Source organism: Neoarius graeffei, chromosome 16 (genome assembly GCF_027579695.1).
Source record: "Neoarius graeffei isolate fNeoGra1 chromosome 16, fNeoGra1.pri, whole genome shotgun sequence".
Lineage (NCBI taxonomy): Eukaryota > Metazoa > Chordata > Actinopteri > Siluriformes > Ariidae > Neoarius > Neoarius graeffei.
The window spans coordinates 6,436,588-6,457,273 of record NC_083584.1 but is presented as its reverse complement, the minus strand read 5'-3'; the positions used below and the strand labels follow the sequence as shown (position 1 = coordinate 6,457,273).

The 20,686-nt window shown below is 39.9% G+C and overlaps 2 protein-coding genes across 2 annotated transcripts in view; one reads left to right on the top strand and one right to left on the bottom strand.

The window, feature by feature from the left end:
• rims2b (regulating synaptic membrane exocytosis 2b) overlaps positions 1–20,686 on the bottom strand; it is a 242,987-nt gene that overhangs the window by 145,131 nt on the left and 77,170 nt on the right. The window contains exons 7-13 of the mRNA XM_060942429.1: positions 11,597–11,661; positions 10,210–10,329; positions 9,011–9,110; positions 8,157–8,280; positions 7,070–7,116; positions 6,800–6,909; positions 2,404–2,451 (exon numbers count right to left, since the gene is read on the bottom strand). Of these exons, the coding sequence (XP_060798412.1) occupies positions 2,404–2,451; positions 6,800–6,909; positions 7,070–7,116; positions 8,157–8,280; positions 9,011–9,110; positions 10,210–10,329; positions 11,597–11,661 (614 nt within the window). The remainder of the gene's footprint in view (positions 1–2,403; positions 2,452–6,799; positions 6,910–7,069; positions 7,117–8,156; positions 8,281–9,010; positions 9,111–10,209; positions 10,330–11,596; positions 11,662–20,686) is intronic.
• Positions 1–20,686, top strand: part of LOC132900376 (NACHT, LRR and PYD domains-containing protein 12-like) — a 296,795-nt gene that overhangs the window by 266,903 nt on the left and 9,206 nt on the right. The gene's annotated exons all lie outside the window — the stretch shown is intronic.

Here is a 20,686-nt window from a genome sequence, read left to right as displayed (position 1 = left end):
AGCAGGAGAATGCATTCTGTACAATCGAGAGCAATCCAGGCTGCTTCAAACATGAAAAAAAAAAGAGTCAAAGGGGAGGAAATTCAATGCAAACAAATTGTACCATTTCATTTCTGTGGTGATTTGAGCACTCAATCAAATCAAACCAAATTGTTCTTGTATATGAGCAGCTTCTGACAGTCCCATCAAGGATTTCACAGACTACACTTGATAAAATGATTGTGCTCGTTTGGAGAAACAGCCTGCAGTTGGGTTTGCATGCAGGAGTCTGAAAATAGTGGGTTCAAATGAAATAATGTTGTTATAAAAGAGATGTTTCATTTCTATTGGTACAATTTGTTCATTTCATCTTTGGGCTCTGGAGCTACAGCCAGGTCTTCATTGGAAAATGCAATTTCATGTTGAAAAATGGGACTTTACAGCGATCTTCTCATTGCAACATGGAAAATGGAATTTTCTCTTATATTAAAATACAACGCTGTTTCAACACGTGTACTTTAAGGAGAATTTCATAGATTTAATATCCATTATTTTCTGGACTATACCGTAAGTGACACTGCAGTTAATGATAAATTAATTTATGTACTCTTAATCTTTACCAGACACTGAATCGAGGGTTCACCTTAATTCATTACTGAAATGTGTGAAGGTTGGTTTGAAATGTTTATATTTATATACTCGAAAATAAACAAAGAAAAAATTATAATATGCATGCAATTGTATGTTGCAGCAACACCAGCCTTGAAAATATGGTACTATCTCACAGTTCTGAAAAGACAGTCATATCTTACAGCTTTAAAATAAGGTAGAACTGTGTATTAATGAAAATATGGTAGTATGTTACAGTCCTAAAAGTAAGGTATTATCTTATAGGTATGGAATTAAGACAGAATATCAAAGTGAATAAAATATGTTAGTATCTTACAGTCATGAGAATATGGTAGTACATTATAGTCCTGACAATAAGGTAGTACATTATAGTCCTGAGAATATGGTAGTCCTTTGTAGTCCTGTGAATATGGTAGTACCTTATCGTCCTGAGAATAAAGTAGCACCTTATAGTCCTAAGAATAAGGTAGTATCTTATAGTCCTGAGAATAATGTAGTACCTGATAGTCCTGAGAATAAAGTAGTACCTGATAGTCCTGAGAATAAAGTAGTATCTTATAGTCCTGAGAATAATGTAGTACCTGATAGTCCTGAGAATAAAGTAGTATCTTATAGTCTTGAGAATAAAGTAGTATCTTATAGTCCTGAGAATAATGTAGTACCTGATAGTCCTGAGAATAAAGTAGTATCTTATAGTCCTGAGAATGATGTAGTACCTGATAGTCCTGAGAATAATGTAGTACCTGATAGTCCTGAGAATAAAGTAGTACCTGATAGTCCTGAGAATAAAGTAGTATCTTATAGTCCTGAGAATAATGTAGTACCTGATAGTCCTGAGAATAAAGTAGTATCTTATAGTCCTGAGAATAATGTAGTACCTGATAGTCCTGAGAATAAAGCAGTATCTTATAGTCTTGAGAATAAAGTAGTATCTTATAGTCCTGAGAATAAAGTAGTATCTTATAGTCCTGAGAATAAAGTAGTACCTGATAGTCCTGAGAATAAAGTAGTATCTTATAGTCCTGAGAATAAAGTAGTATCTTATAGTCCTGAGAATAATGTAGTACCTGATAGTCCTGAGAATAAAGTAGTATCTTATAGTCCTGAGAATAATGTAGTACCTGATAATCCTGAGAATAAAGTAGTATCTTATAGTCCTGAGAATAATGTAGTACCTGATAGTCCTGAGAATATGGTAGTAACATATTGTAGTGTCTTATTTTCCTAAAAGTAGGGTAGTATGTTACAGTCCTAAAAATAAGGTAATATTTTATAGTCTAGAAAATATGGTAATATATAATGCAGAGCATACTGTTTGCCCGTTTTAAAATGAGAGCAAGAGAGGAAAAATCCTGTTTCAAGTTGCAAGGAAAAGAAATAGATTATATGTCCCATGGCAATTTTGAATCCATCAAACCATTTAAAGAGACTTTGTTAAATAGGTAGTAGAGAATTACAATCCTAATATGAAAAACAACACACATTACAATCAGAAAAAAATGTCGTTTGTCTCTTTAAACTCCTCAGAGCAGGTCAGTAAATCATGCAGGCTCTTCCAGACCCTCAGCAAGATGGAGTTTAATATGTTAAAAATGATAATATTAGTTATGGAAAGAAAAAAAAACTTTGATGGATATGAGCTAGCAGTAAAAAAAGGAAACTCAAACAAAGAGAAATAAGGATCAGAGATTTGAAATGCTGCCATTTTCCTGCTATGCATTTTCCAAATATCGTAGAGAGGAAGAGAAAGGAGCCAGAGATAAAAAAGTGTATCAGTCAGACCGGTGCCGTTACCTGGACCCTAGGGACAAAAGGCGTGGTTCTTCTATTAAGGCATGGACTCTGGGTAAGCAAAATTAACAAAGAAAAGGAAAAAATGCCATAAAACTAAACCAAATGCTCATAAATCAAAAACCACACAGCTGAGAGGAGATTTAGCCTCAATTTCAATCATTTCAACAGACTCTGATTCACACTGAAGTCATCACAGGACCAACGTTTTAGCTGCTCAACTGTAACTGAAAGATTTGTGTAAATTTTGGATAGTTTTTCTGTGACGTTAACTTCTATTATTTTTTTTCTCAAATCCTTTAACTTCATAAATGCAATGCTAAGCTAGCTGTCTTCATGTCAACAAGAGACAGGGCAACATTTACTTCCTGTTTAAACAGAACAACAGGAAACCACATGTTAACAATTAGCAGGTTTTTTTGTTTGTTTGTTTTGGGTTTTTGTTTTTTTTTAAATAAATTTTGGAAGCACTTTATTTTATAATACTACAATACTTTATTCTATATCATTACTAATATTGTTAATAATCATTAATATTATCATAATATTGTTAGTATTATATACACGTCTACAGTGTGACATAGTGCTCTTATAGTGATAAAATGTCAATTTTCATTTTACCCTTTTCTTTTATGTAAAAATCTTAAAAATTGTTGTTGTTTTTTTTTAGATTAAATCTCCCTCCAAATAAAAATAATGAATAAATAAACCCAAGAGGAAGCAGAGCAGAGCACTGGAAAATGAGCACTAAGATCCAGCATAAATCCAGAGACATTCAGAAACATTCTGAACAAGTTACATTCAAAATGTGTGTAGCGTACGATGGTCTCCTCCATTTTGATTAACAGCTACAAAACATCAGCATATAATATATAATATTATTATCCATACAGGACACGTTTTCAGTGGAATAAAAAACGTGTTCTATTCCCTTCTAGCGGGTTTCATTCATTTGGTTTGATAGCATGCAATATTGTTAGCATATCGCTTATCCTGCGTGTATTACGTCACTCTACCCAATGGAGAATGAGCGTTGAATATGGTTTACGATATTGCATGGTTGTCAAGACAACATGATGTCACATGTCAGAGACATAAAATTTCCACGCTAGCGAGCGACTGGGACAATTTGTAAACAAACATGGCCGCCAGGTTTGCTTTGTTAAACACGGAAGATTTTGAAATAATTTTGAAAGAGAAAGACGCGTTGAACACCTGAAAGGAATGTGTATGTATTATAATAATAATGTTGCTTTTTTTCGTGGTCTATCAGATATATTCCATTCAGCGACTCGTCTTCGACTGATTCAGTATCATGCTCGCTGAATGGAATATATCTGATAGACCACGAAAAAAACAGCCAATATTATTTAAATATAAAACCAGGTACCATGTTTTAACAATAACACTACTTTCCTCACACAGGGAGCCAGAACCTGTGTGCTGCTCTGTGAATCTTTTATATTTGGTCGACCATAATAAACATTTATTTATCCATGCTAATAATAGCTGAGCTCCCCGTATACAAAGCGTGCGGTGCGAAGCGCCATACTTAAGAGAATATGGTAATGCATCAACCTGATTTTTGATGGCTTTGCGACCGTACGATGTCCGTACGTCCATTTCCCACCTCAAGGAACCTGCCCGTAAGTGCAAGGCAACGTATCTCATAAACACTTGACCACGGGACAACACAATTTGTATCTTTATTTCCATAAGATAGATGGGTTTTGATCCAGCACTTATTTTTAATTTGCTTTTTAAAAAAATAACATCTGATTACAACCCCGATTCAAAAAAAAGTTGGGACAAAGTACAAATTGTAAATAAAAACGGAAAGCAATCATTTACAAACCTCAAAAACTGATATTGTATTCACAGTAGAACACAGACAACATATCAAATGTCAAAAGTGAGACATTTTGAAATTTCATGCCAAATATTGGCTCATTTGAAATTTCATGACAGCAACACATCTCAAAAAAGTTGGGACAGGGGCAATAAGAGGCTGGAAAAGTTAAAGGTACAAAAAAGGAACAGCTGGAGGAGCAAATTGCAACTCATTAGGTCAATTGGCAATAGGTCATTAACATGACTGGGTATAAAAAGAGCATCTTGGAGTGGCAGCGGCTCTCAGAAGTAAAGATGGGAAGAGGATCACCAATCCCCCTAATTCTGCACCGACAAATAGTGGAGCAATATCAGAAAGGAGTTCGACAGTGTAAAATTGCAAAGAGTTTGAACATATCATCATCTACAGTGCATAATATCATCAAAAGATTCAGAGAATCTGGAAGAATCTCTGTGCGTAAGGGTCAAGGCCGGAAAACCATACCGGGTGCCCGTGATCTTCGGGCCCTTAGACGGCACTGCATCACATACAGGCATGCTTCTGTATTGGACATCACAAAATGGGCTCAGGAATATTTCCAGAGAACATTATCTGTGAACACAATTCACCGTGCCATCCGCCGTTGCCAGCTAAAACTCTATAGTTCAAAGAAGAAGCCGTATCTAAACATGATCCACAAGCGCAGACGTCTTCTCTGGGCCAAGGCTCATTTAAAATGGACTGTGGCAAAGTGGAAAACTGTTCTGTGGTCAGACGAATCAAAATTTGAAGCTCTTTATGGAAATCAGGGACGCCGTGTCATTCGGACTAAAGAGGAGAAGGACGACCAAAGTTGTTATCAGCGCTCAGTTCAGAAGCCTGCATCTCTGATGGTATGGGGTTGCATTAGTGCGTGTGGCATGGGCAGCTTACACATCTGGAAAGACACCATCAATGCTGAAAGGTATATCCAGGTTCTAGAGCAACATATGCTCCCATCCAGATGACGTCTCTTTCAGGGAAGACCTTGCATTTTCCAACATGACAATGCCAAACCACATACTGCATCAATTACAGCATCATGGCTATGTAGAAGAAGGGTCCGGGTACTGAACTGGCCAGCCTGCAGTCCAGATCTTTCACCCATAGAAAACATTTGGCGCATCATAAAATTGAAGATACGACGAAGAAGACCTAAGACAGTTGAGCAACTAGAATCCTACATTAGACAAGAATGGGTTAACATTCCTATCCCAACTTGAGCAACTTGTCTCCTCAGTCCCCAGACGTTTACAGACTGTTGTAAAGAGAAAAGGGGATGTCTCACAGTGGGAAACATGGCCTTGTCCCAACTTTTTTGAGATGTGTTGTTGTCATGAAATTTAAAATCACCTAATTTTTCTCTTTAAATGATACATTTTCTCAGTTTAAACATTTGATATGTCATCTATGTTCTATTCTGAATAAAATATGGAATTTTGAAACTTCCACATCATTGCATTCCATTTTTATTTACAATTTGTACTTTGTCCCAACTTTTTTGGAATCAGGGTTGTATTTACTAACACATTTTACAGAAAATGTTCATGACAGTTTCATATAAAACAAGTTAAAACAGTTTTATTCATCCTCTCACTTGTTGGACAGGTCACAGATGTAACTAGACGACTGTTTGAAATATTAAGATCGCAGCCCAAACCCTCGGAGCTCAGACACTGCATTTGGTCAAGGAGGATGTTTTCTAGTAGGTTTTTTTTTTTCCTGAAGGTTTTTATCCTACTGTTCTTTTTGTTTTTATTGCAGGCAGTGTATCTTTGCATTGTTTGCTTTTTCAATGATTTCTTACTCTGCAACTTGTGTAAACATAATTATTGCAGAGTTCAATAACAATTATGAGCATCTTTCCTTAGTTGTAGATAATCTAAACCTACCGTGGATTGATATCGATACTGATTAGTTCTTATGTGTGATGATATTGGATGGTGACTCTACAGTAGTGGTGTAAAGTGAAAGTGCTGGTTCACTGCTGTCCCCCAGGCACCCAGCAGAGTCACACCATAATAAACGTGGTGGTGTTGTTTCTGGTGCATGGCATGCGGCTTCAAAGAAAGGAATAAATACGTATCGTAACTGCGATGCGTCTCTCATTATTGGTCTCACAAAAATGTCACAGTGATTTATTGAGGTGAAAAACATGACACGATAATCCGATGGTTCATTCGTGGTGCTGTAATATTATTATTCTATTCAGGGGGATTTTGTGCCTTTGGAAATATGTTGCTCATAAACTCATCAGGAGCTCTGATTTTAGCAGCGACCAAATATAAATATGATAAAGAACACATCCAAACATGTCCTGGCTGATCAGCTACATTTGGGGTGAGGTGTACCTTGGGTATATTTAATTTGTGCCAGTTCAAACCTGTTTAATATTAGTAATGTATGAAAGAAAGGCATAAAATAATGCCTGTATATTGCAAGTATTTAAAAAAACATGTAATCATGACAAAAAGAATCGTAATCATGGCAAAAGTTGAATTGACTTGTAGCTTCATGGTGGGAACTCACTGAAAGCTGTCCAGACAAATACTGCGGCGCATCACGGAGGACTCCGGGACTCATGGGAGACGTGACGGAAATAGATGGACCCATCTTCTGCGATTCAAATGAACTTGAACCTGTGTGTGTGTGTGTGTGTGTGTGTGTGTGTGTGTGTGTGTGTGTGTGTGTGTGAGTGAGATGAAAAAACATAATGTTAACATTAGCACTGCTACTTTACTCTTTTTATCGTTTTAATACAAGATTACAATCGCAAACATATTTGATGAGAACACTCACTGGATTCAAGCTGTCCGTGTGTGCTGTCTGATATTCTCGGTACGTCACTGAAAACGAAAAGTGTTAGAAGGGTAAAATATATCATAATAAAGTTTTTTATTATTATTATTATTATTATTATCAATCAGTATGATTATATTACATGAGTGCTGCTGGAAGTAAAATACTTGAGTATATTATAATAATACACGAGTATATATTAACGAGGACGTAGCAGCTCATCTGGCCTGCCATCAGAACAGCCATGACGACCAAAACATCAAACAGAACTGAATTTGGATGATAAATGAGAGAGGAGATACAATTCTAGTCAGAAGAAAATGTGTTAAGTGACGTAATGACTAATTCATTAGCAAAAAATTGACAATACAACGAACAAGCGTTGTGCAGAAGGTCGAGTTCTTTCAATTAAAACAATCAGGACTGAAATCCAGTGAGAACTGACGGAGGAGACACGATTTAACTGAAAATAAACAAAGTTGTAAACAAATTGTTTACAACAGGAAAATCAACAAACAAACGACCAAAATTTGTTCCCCGAGGAAAGATCGACCCAAAACATCGACGAGAACTGAAATCAGATGAGAACTGAGACAGGAAATACGATTCTAATGAGAGGTGTGGAAAATGTGTTAATTTATCCTAATTACTCACTTGTTAGCAAAAAATTTAACAAAACAACAACCAAGTTTTGTGCGGAGTGATGAGTTCTTTAAACAAAACAAATCGGAACGGAAATCCGTGGAGAACTGACGGAGGAGATACGATTTAACTGAACTGTGGACAACGGACACGACGCCATGGCAACAGATCATCGGCCTGATGGACAGACGAGATAATAATAACACAGAAGCAGATATTTATAATGTATGTTCATGTGATTATAATATGTGTTTACAGTAACAGAATGCTTTTACAGCGCAGGTATATGTTTATCATACACTAGTACATGCATTAGTACACTACAGGAGTAGAGTGTAATAACGACCCTCTTCATGGACTGTATTAGAACAGAAGTACATGAATATAATATGCACTAATGATAACAGAGAACTTTAGTACATTAATAACACGAGTCAGCGCTCACCCGATGGGACGCGACACCAGAAGCTCGACCTGCGGCTCAGGTTTGGACTCGAGGATAATATTATAAACTTCCTTAAACGTGGCTCCCTGAAGAACCCTGCCGTTCCACTCGAGAACCTGATCACCTGCAGAGAGAGACAGAGACAAAGAAAGAGAGAGAGAGAGACAGAGGGGGAGAAACAGGGAGAGAGAGAGACAGACAGACAGAGACGGGGAGAAACGGGGGAGAGAGAGAGACAGACAGAGAGAGACGGGGAGAAACGGGGGAGAGAGAGAGACACAGAGACAAAGAAAGAGAGAGCAACAGAGAGAGAGAGAGAATGACAGAGTATGAGACAGACAGACAGAGACAGACAGACAGACAGACAGAGAGAGAGACAGACAGACAGAGACAAAGAAAGAGAGAGCAACAGAGAGAGAGAGAATGACAGAGAGAGAGAGTATGAGACAGACAGACAGAGACAGAGAGAGAGACAGACAGAGACAAAGAGAGCAACAGAGAGAGAGAGAGAGTATGAGACAGACAGACAGAGACAGAGAGAGACAGACAGACAGAGAGAGAGACAGACAGAGACAAAGAAAGAGAGAGCAACAGAGAGAGAGAGAGAGAATGACAGAGAGAGTATGAGACAGACAGACAGACAGACAGAGAGAGAGAGAGAGACAGACAGGCAGAGACAAAGAAAGAGGGGTGGTGAGACAGAGAGATAGACAGAGTCAGAGAGAGAGAGTTTGTGTGTGTGTGTGTGTCTGACAAGTCTTTTTATTCATTTGTTAAATTTCTGTAAAGTCCTCTCATTTAAAATTTGGTGTGTGTGTGTGTGTGTGTGTGTGTGTGTGTGTGTGTGTGTGTACCTGGTCGGAGATGGCCGACTGTATCTGCTAAGCTTCCTCTTTTCACTTTGGTAATAAAAGCACAAAGCTGACCAGATTCAGTCATTTTCCCTCCAACCACCTAAAGCACAAAACCCCGTGTTATTAGTGTTTCAGAACTCGAGACTGATCTCAAGACCACTTTTTGAAGATCTTGGTCTCGTCTCAGAATCAACCGCATTTTTACTCGGTCTTGTCTCAGACATAGAGGACTCGAGATTTTATTTCAAGACCAGTCGAGACCACAACTGTGGGGATTTCACTAAACTGCCTATGTATCGTCTGATTTATTTGTAAACATCGTTACTGCGATTGGATGTAAAACTTCCTGCTTCGAGTGTGACCAATAATGTGATTCATTGCTAATGAAAAATTTTTCTTTCTGTTAACAGCCGTTACCACCACCCCCAACCCCCCCTTCACACACATGCCCCTTTTCCACCAAAGCAGTTCCAGGGCTGGTTCGGGGCCAGGGCTTAATTTGGAACCGGGTTTTCTGTTTCCACTGACAAAGAACTGGCTCTGGGGCCAGAAAAACCGGTTCCAGGCTAGCACCAACTCTCTGCTGGGCCAGAGGAAAGAACCGCTTACGTCAGCGGGGGGGCGGAGTTGTTAAGACCAACAACAATAGCAAGACCGCAAAAGGTCGCCATTTTTAAGCGACGAGAAGCAGCAGCTGTACAAACGCGAAGTCATCCATTATTATTATTGTTGTTGTTGCTGCTGCTTCTTCTTCTCCGTGTTGTTGTTCCTTCGATGTTCGCGCCAAAGTTTATGCAAACGCAGCGACGTAACTGACGTATACAGCAAAGTAACTGACGTATACAGCGACATAATGACGTGGCTCCCCTGAGCACCCCGAGCTATGGAAAAGCAAACTGGTTCTCAGCTGGCTCGCAAGTTGAACGAGTTGTGAACCAGCACCAGCCCCGAACCAGCCCTGGAACTGATTTGGTGGAAAAGGGGTAACAGTGGTCTGGTCCTGGTCTCGACTCGGTCTCGTCCTGCCTTGGCCTTGGTCTTGACTTGATCTCAACCCCTCAGAGTCTTGGTCCTGACTTGGTCTCAGTTTAGATCTTTGGTCTTGTCTACAACACTACATGTTACAGTTCAGAAACAAGACGCAATCACTGACAAACAGCACAGGGGTGTAAAATAATAATCACAGATACACACATTACCTTGAGCCCCAGCAGAGCGCCCGTGTCTCGGGGCACTGTGCCATCCTTCATCCGCTTGTTCAGTAAAATCCGCCCGATTAAGCGATCTCCATCTTTGGACGGCTGCCATGTCACTGGGTGCTGTAGAGTTAAAGCCAAAACACCACTTGCTTAGTTTTGTGCATCATGGTTTTGTTTTGTTTTTTTTCAATCTCAGAACTTGCAGCATTTTCAATTCAATATAGTAAAATTCAAGCTCTGTTTTTCTCTTATATTTGATGATAATAATAATAAGAATAATAAGAATAATAATAAAATTCTAATAATATTGTAATACTGTAACGTATCAAACTGCATGCAGTAAATTGATAGCCAGTGTTGAGAATTAAAAAAAGAAGAAAAAACCTGAGGGAGGAATACAGATTTAAAGAGTTTATTCTCAATGTAAAATATCACAATCAACAAATTATCAGGTATATATACATTTTTTGTAATGGGTTTACAGTTCTTTCTTTCCTTCTTTCTTTATAATCTTTCTTACAATTTCAGTTGCTCAGTAGTTCGGGGTCTCCATTGTTGTATTTTGCGCTTCATAATGCGCCAAATGTTTTAAATGGGAGACAGGTCTGGACGGCAGCAGGCCAGTTTAGCACCCAGACTCTTTTACTACAGAGCCATGCAGTTTTAATATGTGTAGAAAGCGGTTTTGTCTTGCTGAAAGAAGGAAGGCCTTCCCTGAAAAATATTTTGTCTGGATGGCAGCATGTTGCTCTGAAACGTGTTTATATCATTCAGCATTAATGATGCCTTCCCAGATGTACAAACTACCCATGTCATGTGCACTAATGCACTCTCATACCATCACAGATGTTGGCTTTTGAGCTGTGAACTGATAACAAGCCGGATGGTCCCTCTCCTCTTTAGCCTGGAGGACGTGGTGTCCATGATTTCTAAAAAGATTTTCTACTTTTGATTCGTCAGACCTCGGGACAGTTTTCTACTTCGCCTCAGTCCATTGTAAAAGAGCTCAGGCCCAGAGAAGGGGGCGGGGATTCTGGATATTGTTTATATCTGGTTTTACATCACCATGTTTGTTATCTTAGAAATGTCTGACTCCGAGTCGCCCTCTAGTAGATGTATTTCTTAACAGCCACGCCAATGTAAAGGACACATGGACATGTGTGTGAGCAGTAATGGTTACATCATTTGAAACTGATGTTTTTAACATATTTCGCATATAAAAGGATCATAAACAAGCCCCAAGAGTGAAAATATATTTTAAAAAAAGAAAAGAAGAAACCATAAGAGGGAAAAGGTAGAAAAGGAGAAGAAGAAGAAATGAAAACTTGCACAGTGGTGAATAAGATCGATGAGGGGACGTGAGGACACAGATGATTGGACGCCTCACCATATACATTGGCGAGGACTCGTTATGCCAAGACGCATAATCCCACCAGTGGCCATCCATATCTCCTGTGGATAAAAAACACACACACACACACACACACACACACAGCGGGAAGATGAGCCTCACACACGGTTTTCTTTGTCATGTAAAGGAACACCAAAAATAAAATGTCCACAATATCATCATCATCATCATCATCAACAACATTCTTTTCCTTTACTCCGAATGCAGTCAATCAGCTGAAACATGTTGGGGGTTTGATGTTTGCTTCTTAGCGCTCTGAAGGCTAAGAGCTCATCCTCCACTTTAGCATGGTGCAGAATCAGGTGCAACTGGGACAGTGTTTTAGCCAAACTCCACGTAACTCCTGCACAACTTCTGAAGAGTGCACAAGTCCATAGTCACGTCTGAGGTCTGAATACCCAGGTGCACAACTTCAGTATTAAACCCTCACCACATCCACGCAACTCAACTCTGAATACGGCTCCAGCAGGAAAAACGATCAACAGCGAATTCTACCCTGAACTTTTACTGAGCAAACAGACCACAGTCTCTTTATCTGCCACCGTGTCTTCTACAGGCTCACAAACCTGAGCGTCATTTATTCCCAGCTTCAGAATCACTCCACACCATCTAACACAGGGGGCGTGGCCTAAAGTCTGAAGGTGGAGTTTGAACATTTAACAGTTATTCCATGAAATCGAGTCGTACATGAGCTGATAGGCGACGAGGCGCGTAGCACCGAGTTATCTTTAATCCATGTACGACGAGATTGAGTGGAATAACTGTTTTATTCTATCCACATTCACTGGATTTTGAGAAACAAGAGCATTTTTATTTTTAGCAAATTTGATCCAGAAAAACTTTAGACAAACCAGCCAACAAAATCATTTCCGCTTAGAATGTAAACAAACTGGCAAAATGACAGGAACAATTTGTAAAAAATACGATAATAATAATTCTTGAAAATTAAAAAAATGTACCTCCTTATTCTAGCCTTGCAAGCCAGACTAAATGTGAATATTTAGTCTGGCCTCGCTCGTAGACATTTCCGAAGGGTGTGGGTGGAACAACCCGCTGTCTTTCAAACTGTCTCTGTGCGTATAGGCCAACGCTCTGACCAATCAGCGCAACAGTGACTGTGACGGAGTCAGAGCGACAGAAAGCAGTGGGGGAGGCCTTGAAATAAATAATTTTTCAAAATGCGTATTAATTAATAAACAGGTTCTAGATATTAAGAAGTTTGGAGATAATGACCACAAGTTTGGAGTCTGTACCACATACTTAACATACACTCTTATTTTTTTCAAGTGTTTTTCAAGGGTTTGCTTAAACTGTTTTTGAGAGTTTTTATTTAGTGGTGTTTGGTGAAATAATTTCCCTTAAATTTAAAATAACGGGAAAATAAGAAACAATCAAAAAGTAATGTTTCAAAGCTGTTTATTAATTCTTCGTACTGCGCAAACTAGCCCCATCCTTTTGGCTACGAGCGGAGCCAGCTGATAGATCAGACTTTTGCCATAGCCGGTCGGCAAAACAGCGAAAACGTCTTTCTTGAAAAGGAATGAGCGGAGAGCCTCTTCCTGCTCATGTTTCAACAAAAATTCCAAGTCTAATTCTTCTAAAACTGATTCCAAAGCGGAGTCAAACGCGCGCTGTTCTCTAGCCGTAGCCATCTTTCCTGTTGTGCTTTCTCCAGCGTCGCGCAGCTTTGTCGTCACTCCTGCAAAAGCCCGCCCAAAGAATCCAAACAAAAACCTTGCATTGTGATTGGCGGGCACGATTTGATGCCCGGGGTGTTTTGTTGATATGGTGCGAGGCTAGACCCACTCGCAGGCAAAAAATATTTTTGGCCGCTAGGCGGGTGGGTCTAGTTTACTAGGCTATCCTTATTCCATATTTTGTTGCTTTTTTTGCATTTTGGGGGGTTTTGTTTTCGAGTCGAGTTTTTATTTCGTCCTCAGTTGGTTCAGTAACACGCTACGCCATTTTGTTTTTCTCTACTCACGATATATGAGCTGATATCCTAGTAGTAGAGTAGCCAATCAGCGCGCACGATTGCTCATATCCAGTGAACGTGGATAGAATAATTAATGTTAGTCAGATATTTGATTTTGGATTTTATCTGTTTAATTTTTTTAATCCATAAATGTAATAATTAGACATGGAGTTTTAATAATGGTTAAATTCTTCCCTTCCTTTATAGCATTGCATTTTTAAGAAGAAGAAGAAGCAGCCAAGCCAAGAAGCCTTTTATTTATCACACATACACTCAAGCACACAGTGAAATTTAACCGCTGCATTTAACTCATCTGAAGCAGTGAACACACACATGCCCACACAAGCGAGCAATGAACACGCACACACACACACATACCCAGAGCAGTGGGCAGCTACGCTACAGTGCCCGGGGAGCAGTTGGGGGTTCGGTGCCTCGCTCAATGGCACTTCAACCCCCACCTTAGGCCATGGCTGCCCATGTTAACCTAACCACATGTCTTTGGACTGTGGGGGAAACCGAAGCACCCAGAGGGGAGAACATGCAAACTCCACACAGAAAGGCCCCCGTCGGCCACTGGGCTCGAACCCAGAACCTTCTTGCTATGAGGCGACAGTGATAATCACTACACCACCGTGCCACCCTGTCTTTTAATCATTTGTCTTTTAATCTTATCTACTTTTAATATAATCTATCTATTAATTTAATCTTTGAGGAATGAAATTCAAAAATGATCGAAAACGTCAGGAGCACTGAGTCTCTCACCTACAACCTTTACGTCGTTTACGCCATCGTTGTTTGTTTTAGCGACATTCCATTACATTCCACGGTGTCATCTATTCATGATACAAATAAGCCAAACGTGAGATTAAAATACCTGATGAAGAAAATTTCTTCTTGGTAATTCCACCATCTTGGAATTATGGAGCTGTCTGTGTTAATTATACAACAGGATTTAATTAAAGCTAAAGTGTTACATAAACCTATATTTCCATATTCATCCTTTGCAGCGCAGATTCTAAAGACGCTTTTCGAGGTTTAGAGTAAACAGGAAGGCAAAACAGATTAGAAAAGATGTGGTTTCAGGTGTTCCGGTGTTAGTGTGAGCTCGGTCTTAATCAGGAGCCATGGCGGCTGTGACTTCTGACACACATTTCAGATTTGACACGATATTCTACCTGCTTTACTTTATTTAACCTGATTTCTGCACTTTATCAATGCTATCGAGTGACCGGTGCCCAGCTGTCTGTTCTCTCTGAGGATCTTCCCCGTCAAGTCAAGATCTGGTGCCAATTAACACACTCAGGGGTGAAGGTGCTGGGAGCTTCGTGGTGTAACATCAGGGCTCATTCAGGGTTGTTCCATCAGGTCTACACAGATTCTCTCCCTGATTCTGTCCTTTCCTGTCCATGTTAACTTACAACCCTAATTCCAAAAAAGTTGGGACGCTGTGTAAACTGTAAATAAAAACAGAATGTGAAGATTTTCAAATTAGGGAAACCCAATATTTCATTGAAAATAGTACAAAGACGACAGATCAAATGTTGAAACAGAAATTTTATTGTTTTTGGAAAAATATCTGCCCATGTTGAATTTGATGTCAGCAACATGTTTCAGAAAAGTTAGTACAGGGGCAACAAAAGACTGAAAAAATTGCGTAATGCTTAAAAAAAACTAATTAGGTTAATTGTCCCCAGGTCAGTAAGATGAGTGGGTATAAAAAGAGCATCCCAGAGAGGCGGAGTCTCTCAGAAGTAAAGATGGGGTGGGGTTCAGCGCTCTGTGAAAGACTGTGTGGGCAAACAGTGCAACAATTTAAAAATAACGAAACAAACATTCTCAGTGTAAAACTGCAAAGAATTTGTGGATCACATCATCTATGGTCCATAATATCATTAAAAGATACAGAGAATCTGGAGAAATCTCTGTATGCGAGAGACAAGGCTGAAAACTGACATTGGATGCCTGTGATCTTCAGGCCCTCAGGAGACACTGCATTAAAAGCAGACACGTGTCTGTAGTGGAAATCAGTCAGTGCGTTTACATGCACATCCAAATCGAGCTACTGTCGGTAATCGAGCTAAGGGTCCCAGCAGGGGTGCCAGAGAAATCCAATCCTACATGCACACAAGGAAATCGAGCTATTGTGTGAGGTACATTGTGCACCCGAGCCACAGGTGGCGCTACACGCCCCATCGTGTTGGTACACTTCCGGTTGTCGTCATGAAGAAGAGCTATTCAAGAGTATAAATAAAGTTATCAGTTCCGTGTTCACAAGAAGAACGACGACGAGGACAGCAACATTGAGAGAGAGAAGATGGACAACAATGAAGCAGCTCAGCACTTGCTGAACATTCTGTACACCATCGTGACCGAGGCTATTGTATTTCCCGCTTGTGGTCTCATCACTCGTCACTTCCGGAAGGGGCAGTGCTGAAGTAAGTAGCTCGACTACGTAGCTCGATAGGGTTTACATGCACTAAGTAGCTTGGCTACAATCGCATAATCTAGGTCGCGTAGCTCGATTACAAGAAATCCAGTTCGGTTCAATTTCAGCCAAGCTAAGGTGTTTCCATGGCATTTAGAACTTCGATTTCAGTCGAGCTACGGCAGAAATTCGATTTTCTCTATGTGCATGTAAACACACTCACTGTATGGGCTCAGGAACACTTTAGAAAACCATCGTCTGTGAAAACACTTCATTACTGCATCCACAAATGCAGGTTAAAACCAGATATAAACAATATCCAGAAACCCCGCCCCCTTCTCTGGGCCTGAGCTCTTTTACGATGGACTGAGGCGAAGTGGAAAAACTGTCCCGAGGTCTGACAAATTAAGGCCCAATCCCAATTCTAATTTCTACCCCTACCCCTACCCCTTCCCCTCCCCCTTCCCCTTGGCCCTTCCCCTTGAAACTGAGCTACAAGGGATAGGGCTTGAAATTCAACCCTTACGTATTGGGATAGCCCTTCAACGATCGCATACGTCATCGCGTACCTCCGTCAGCGTTTACGTTAGCAAAACGCGACCAAATGCGTCATTGGCTGCGACCAGCCGCTACAGTCAGAGACAGAGGCAGAACCAGAAATCTCTGCTGGCAGGGTGTGATTTGTTAACTAACACCACTGAATGGGATATCTTTGGCGCTTCGTGCACCACATCCGACAGAATGAGGTGTCAGAACACTCATGTAAACAATAAAAGCGAGAATAACAGAACAAAACGTATGCAGTCAAGCAAACGAAAACAATACTCACTCCCAAAGCTTTTTAGCAGCAGCTTGGATTTCAGAAATCGCTGCTCATTCTCAGCTCGAAAGCGAATCAAGCGGCGTGTTTCCTCTGGATAACAACTTAAAACACGTAAATAATGGAGAAAATACATTTATGACAATCTTTCGCCGCGGGAACCGCCATCTTTCTGAAATCCACATGAAATCTCGCTGAAATCTGCATGGCATTGTGGGAAATCACTCAAACCCCTTCGTTCGGAGTCAGCTCCAGGAAAATCTCCGTTTGGAGGGGTACAGAAGCCCTACCCCTTCCCCTACCCCTCCGCGTTAACTGGGATTGGGATACCCCTACCCCTTCACGTGAATGCGCAAAATGGAGGGGAAGGGCCAAGGGGTTGGTCCAAGGGGTGAAATGGGATTCGGCCTAAAAGTAGAAATTCTTTTTAGAAATCATGGACACCACGTCCTCCAGGCTAAAGAGGAGAGGGACCATCCGGCTTGTTATCAGTTTACAGCTCAAAAGCAGCATCTGTGATGGTATGAGAGTGCATTAGTGCACATGACATGGGTAGCTTGTACATCTGGGAAGGCATCATTAATGCTGAATGATATAAACACGTTTCAGAGCAACATGCTGCCATCCAGACAAAATCTTTTTCAGGGAAGGCCTTCCTTCTTTCAGCAGGACTAACCGCTTTCTGCACATATTAAAACTGCATGGCTCTGTAGTAAGAGAGTCCGGGTGCTAAACTGGCCTGCTGCCGTCCAGACCTGTCTCCCATTTAAAACATTTGGCGCATTATGAAGCGCAAAATACAACAAAGGAGACCCCGAACTACTGAGCAACTGAAATTGTATATCAGGCAAGAATGGGACAACATTTCTCTTTCAAAACTACAGCAATCGGTCTCCTCAGTTCCCAAACGTTTACAGAGTGTTGGTAAAAGTAGAGGTGATGCAACACAGTGGTAAACACACCCCTGTCCTAACTTTTCTGAAATGTGTTGCAGACATCAAATTCAAAATGAGCAGATATTTAAAAAAAAACAATAAATTTTCTCAGTTTCAACATTTAATATTTTGTCTTTGTACTATTTTCAATGAAATATCAGGTTTCCATGATTTGAAAATTATCGCATTCTGTTTTTATTTACAGTTTATACAGCATCCCAACTTTTTTGGATTTGGGGTTGTACTCTGTCTGTTGATTCCTTCCCTGGTTGTTTCCATCTATTGCTTATTTCAATAAATTCAGCCTCCAGCACATATTTTTATCCTGATTTCTGAGCGCTGTCCCAAGCTGGCCTTGTGAAGTTCCTGTCTCAATCACAACCTCACAACAACACTGTGCTCTTACAGTATAATACTGACTGTGATGAAGTCGATTATTTTCCTAGAACAGCTTGTCACCTAATGTTTTGTTCCTCTTAGACCACAGCAATTTTTACAAACAATTACAAATTTTTATTTATTAAAAGTATGACATGTTGTACTTTTTTTATCCATTTATCGCGAAGCTCCATACTTAAGAGAATATGGTGAAGCATCGACCTGATTTTTGATGGCTTTTGCGACCGTACGACCTCCGTGTACCACCACAGGGAACCTGATCATAAGTGCAAGGCAACATATCTCATAAACACCTGACCACCAGACAACAAAACCTGTATCTTTATTTCCATAAAAGATAGATGGGTTTTTATTTTTAATTTGATTTTTTTTAATAACGTAGGATTATTTACTAACACATTTTACACTCATCGGGAGCTCCACTTTTTTAAAAAAAATATATATATTAGTCATGCTTAATGGTTGCTAAACAAGTTCTCACGTATGTTATAGCAGCTATAAACAGTCATTCCCTCACCAGCCTCTCTTTATTCTCTCTTTTAAATTTAATAAGACAAAAAAAAACCAGCTTGTTACGCATGCTACCCGAGAAACGGCAAAGAAGCATAAACTCCTCTGTCCTGAAGATGTCGGAAAACGTAGAGTTTTACCGCTGACTGTTACACAGTGCTGACACTGGAGACTCCTTCCAGAAATGTTACACAAACACATTTCTCCTTACTTGAAGAAAATTACACCATATCCACATCACAATTTTTATTTAAGTCCAGTTGTCTTTATATTTAACGTGTAAAAGATCCACTTAATAAATGTGACATGTAAAGGAATTATATTTGTAACAGAATTCAGAAAATGCTGTTTTAGCGGATTTAATATTATAAAATGAGAAAACAACAATGGAATTATTTTGCTCCCTGTAACACTACGACTAAACCTGCTGCAATACGAGCGTGTAAATTGTGTAAAGGTTCAGTAACCATAGTGGTGATACAGAAGCATGTCCTGCTACTCTCACTTTCACACAGAAGTGAAATTTCCAACATTAAAATGAACCACTAGGGATAAAAACACAGGAAATGCAGCCTTACGTTGCCTTTCATCACTCAGCTCGATTCCTCACGTGTGCAATTCCTCATCTTAAAACTTTTTCACGACCTTCTGATCCAAATATATTGTCAGTAATCCATCTTTGCCGTCCGTAGCCCCGTCTGCTTCCAAACCTCGGCAGAATTTCAGTAAAGCTGATTTGCTTTGGTGTCAAGATCCTGATACACGTTACAGACACATTTTTGTTACTACATTAACAATTACAGTCCAGTTTGACCCCTAACCTGATAAAGAGAGGCCGTACCGTGTTTTTGACTTTCTCTCGCTTTCTCTGCAGCTCTGTTTGTCGCTCCTCCTCCTTCGTGCATTAGAATAATGGGATTAGACTTTATTCTTGGAAGCTCAAACACTCCGTCCTATATGATGCTCATGGCACAAACCATTTCCACGAGGTTCAGGGTTTCTACCTCGCAAAACACACCTCAAAACTCACCACCATGCTTTCATTCAGCTTTTCAAACTGTAAACATAAATGAATAAATAAACAGGAAAGCCCATAACCCTGACAGATAAGAGGTAGAGATAATGGATTGATAAACAGGTAAAAACACTGCTAAAGTGTTTACTGCAGCTATTTGTGTAGATTAAAGGTCAACAAAAATTCCATTATGAGATGCGATCAAAAAGTTCTGAGACTGTTCCTGTTGCGAGCGTATGGAGCGTGGCACGGTCATGTGCAGCAGGAGCGAGCACTAACTCTCGTGAGTCAGTATGCCATGTGATGCCACATGGTCAACATCAGGACCTGCGTTTTTGTGACTATGTGCACATGCACACTTGTGTGATTCTGATTTAGGATTCTGTCTTGGATTTTATAATAAACCTCCTGCGCCAAGATTCTCACACATCTCCTTTCTGTTAAAATTATTATTACTTTTATTATTATTGTTTTTATTTAATTATGATAGAATTTTCTGGGCATTTTTACTGTACAAGAAATAAAACATTATTATTATTATTATTATTATTATTATTATTATTGGTGATGGTGTTGATTGTGATGGTGGATGTGGTGGTGGTGATGGTGGTGGTGGTGACTGTGGTGGTGATGATTGTGGTGGTGATTATGGTGGAATTTAGGTCGATGGTGGTGATTGTGGTATTGGTGGTGGTGGTCTTGGTTGTGGTGGAGGTTTTGATGGTGGTGGTGGTGATTGTGATGGTAGCGGTGATTGTGGTGGTGGTGGTATTGGTGGTGGTTGGGGTGATTATGGTGATGGTCTTGATTGTAGTGGAGGATTTGATGGTGGTGGTGATGATTGTGGTGGTGGTGGTATTGGTTGTGGTGGAGGATTTGATGGTGGTGGTGGTGGTGATTGTGATGGTAGTGGTGATTGTGGTGGTGGTGGTATTGGTGGTGGTTGGGATGATTATGGTGGTGGTCTTGGTTGTAGTGGAGGAT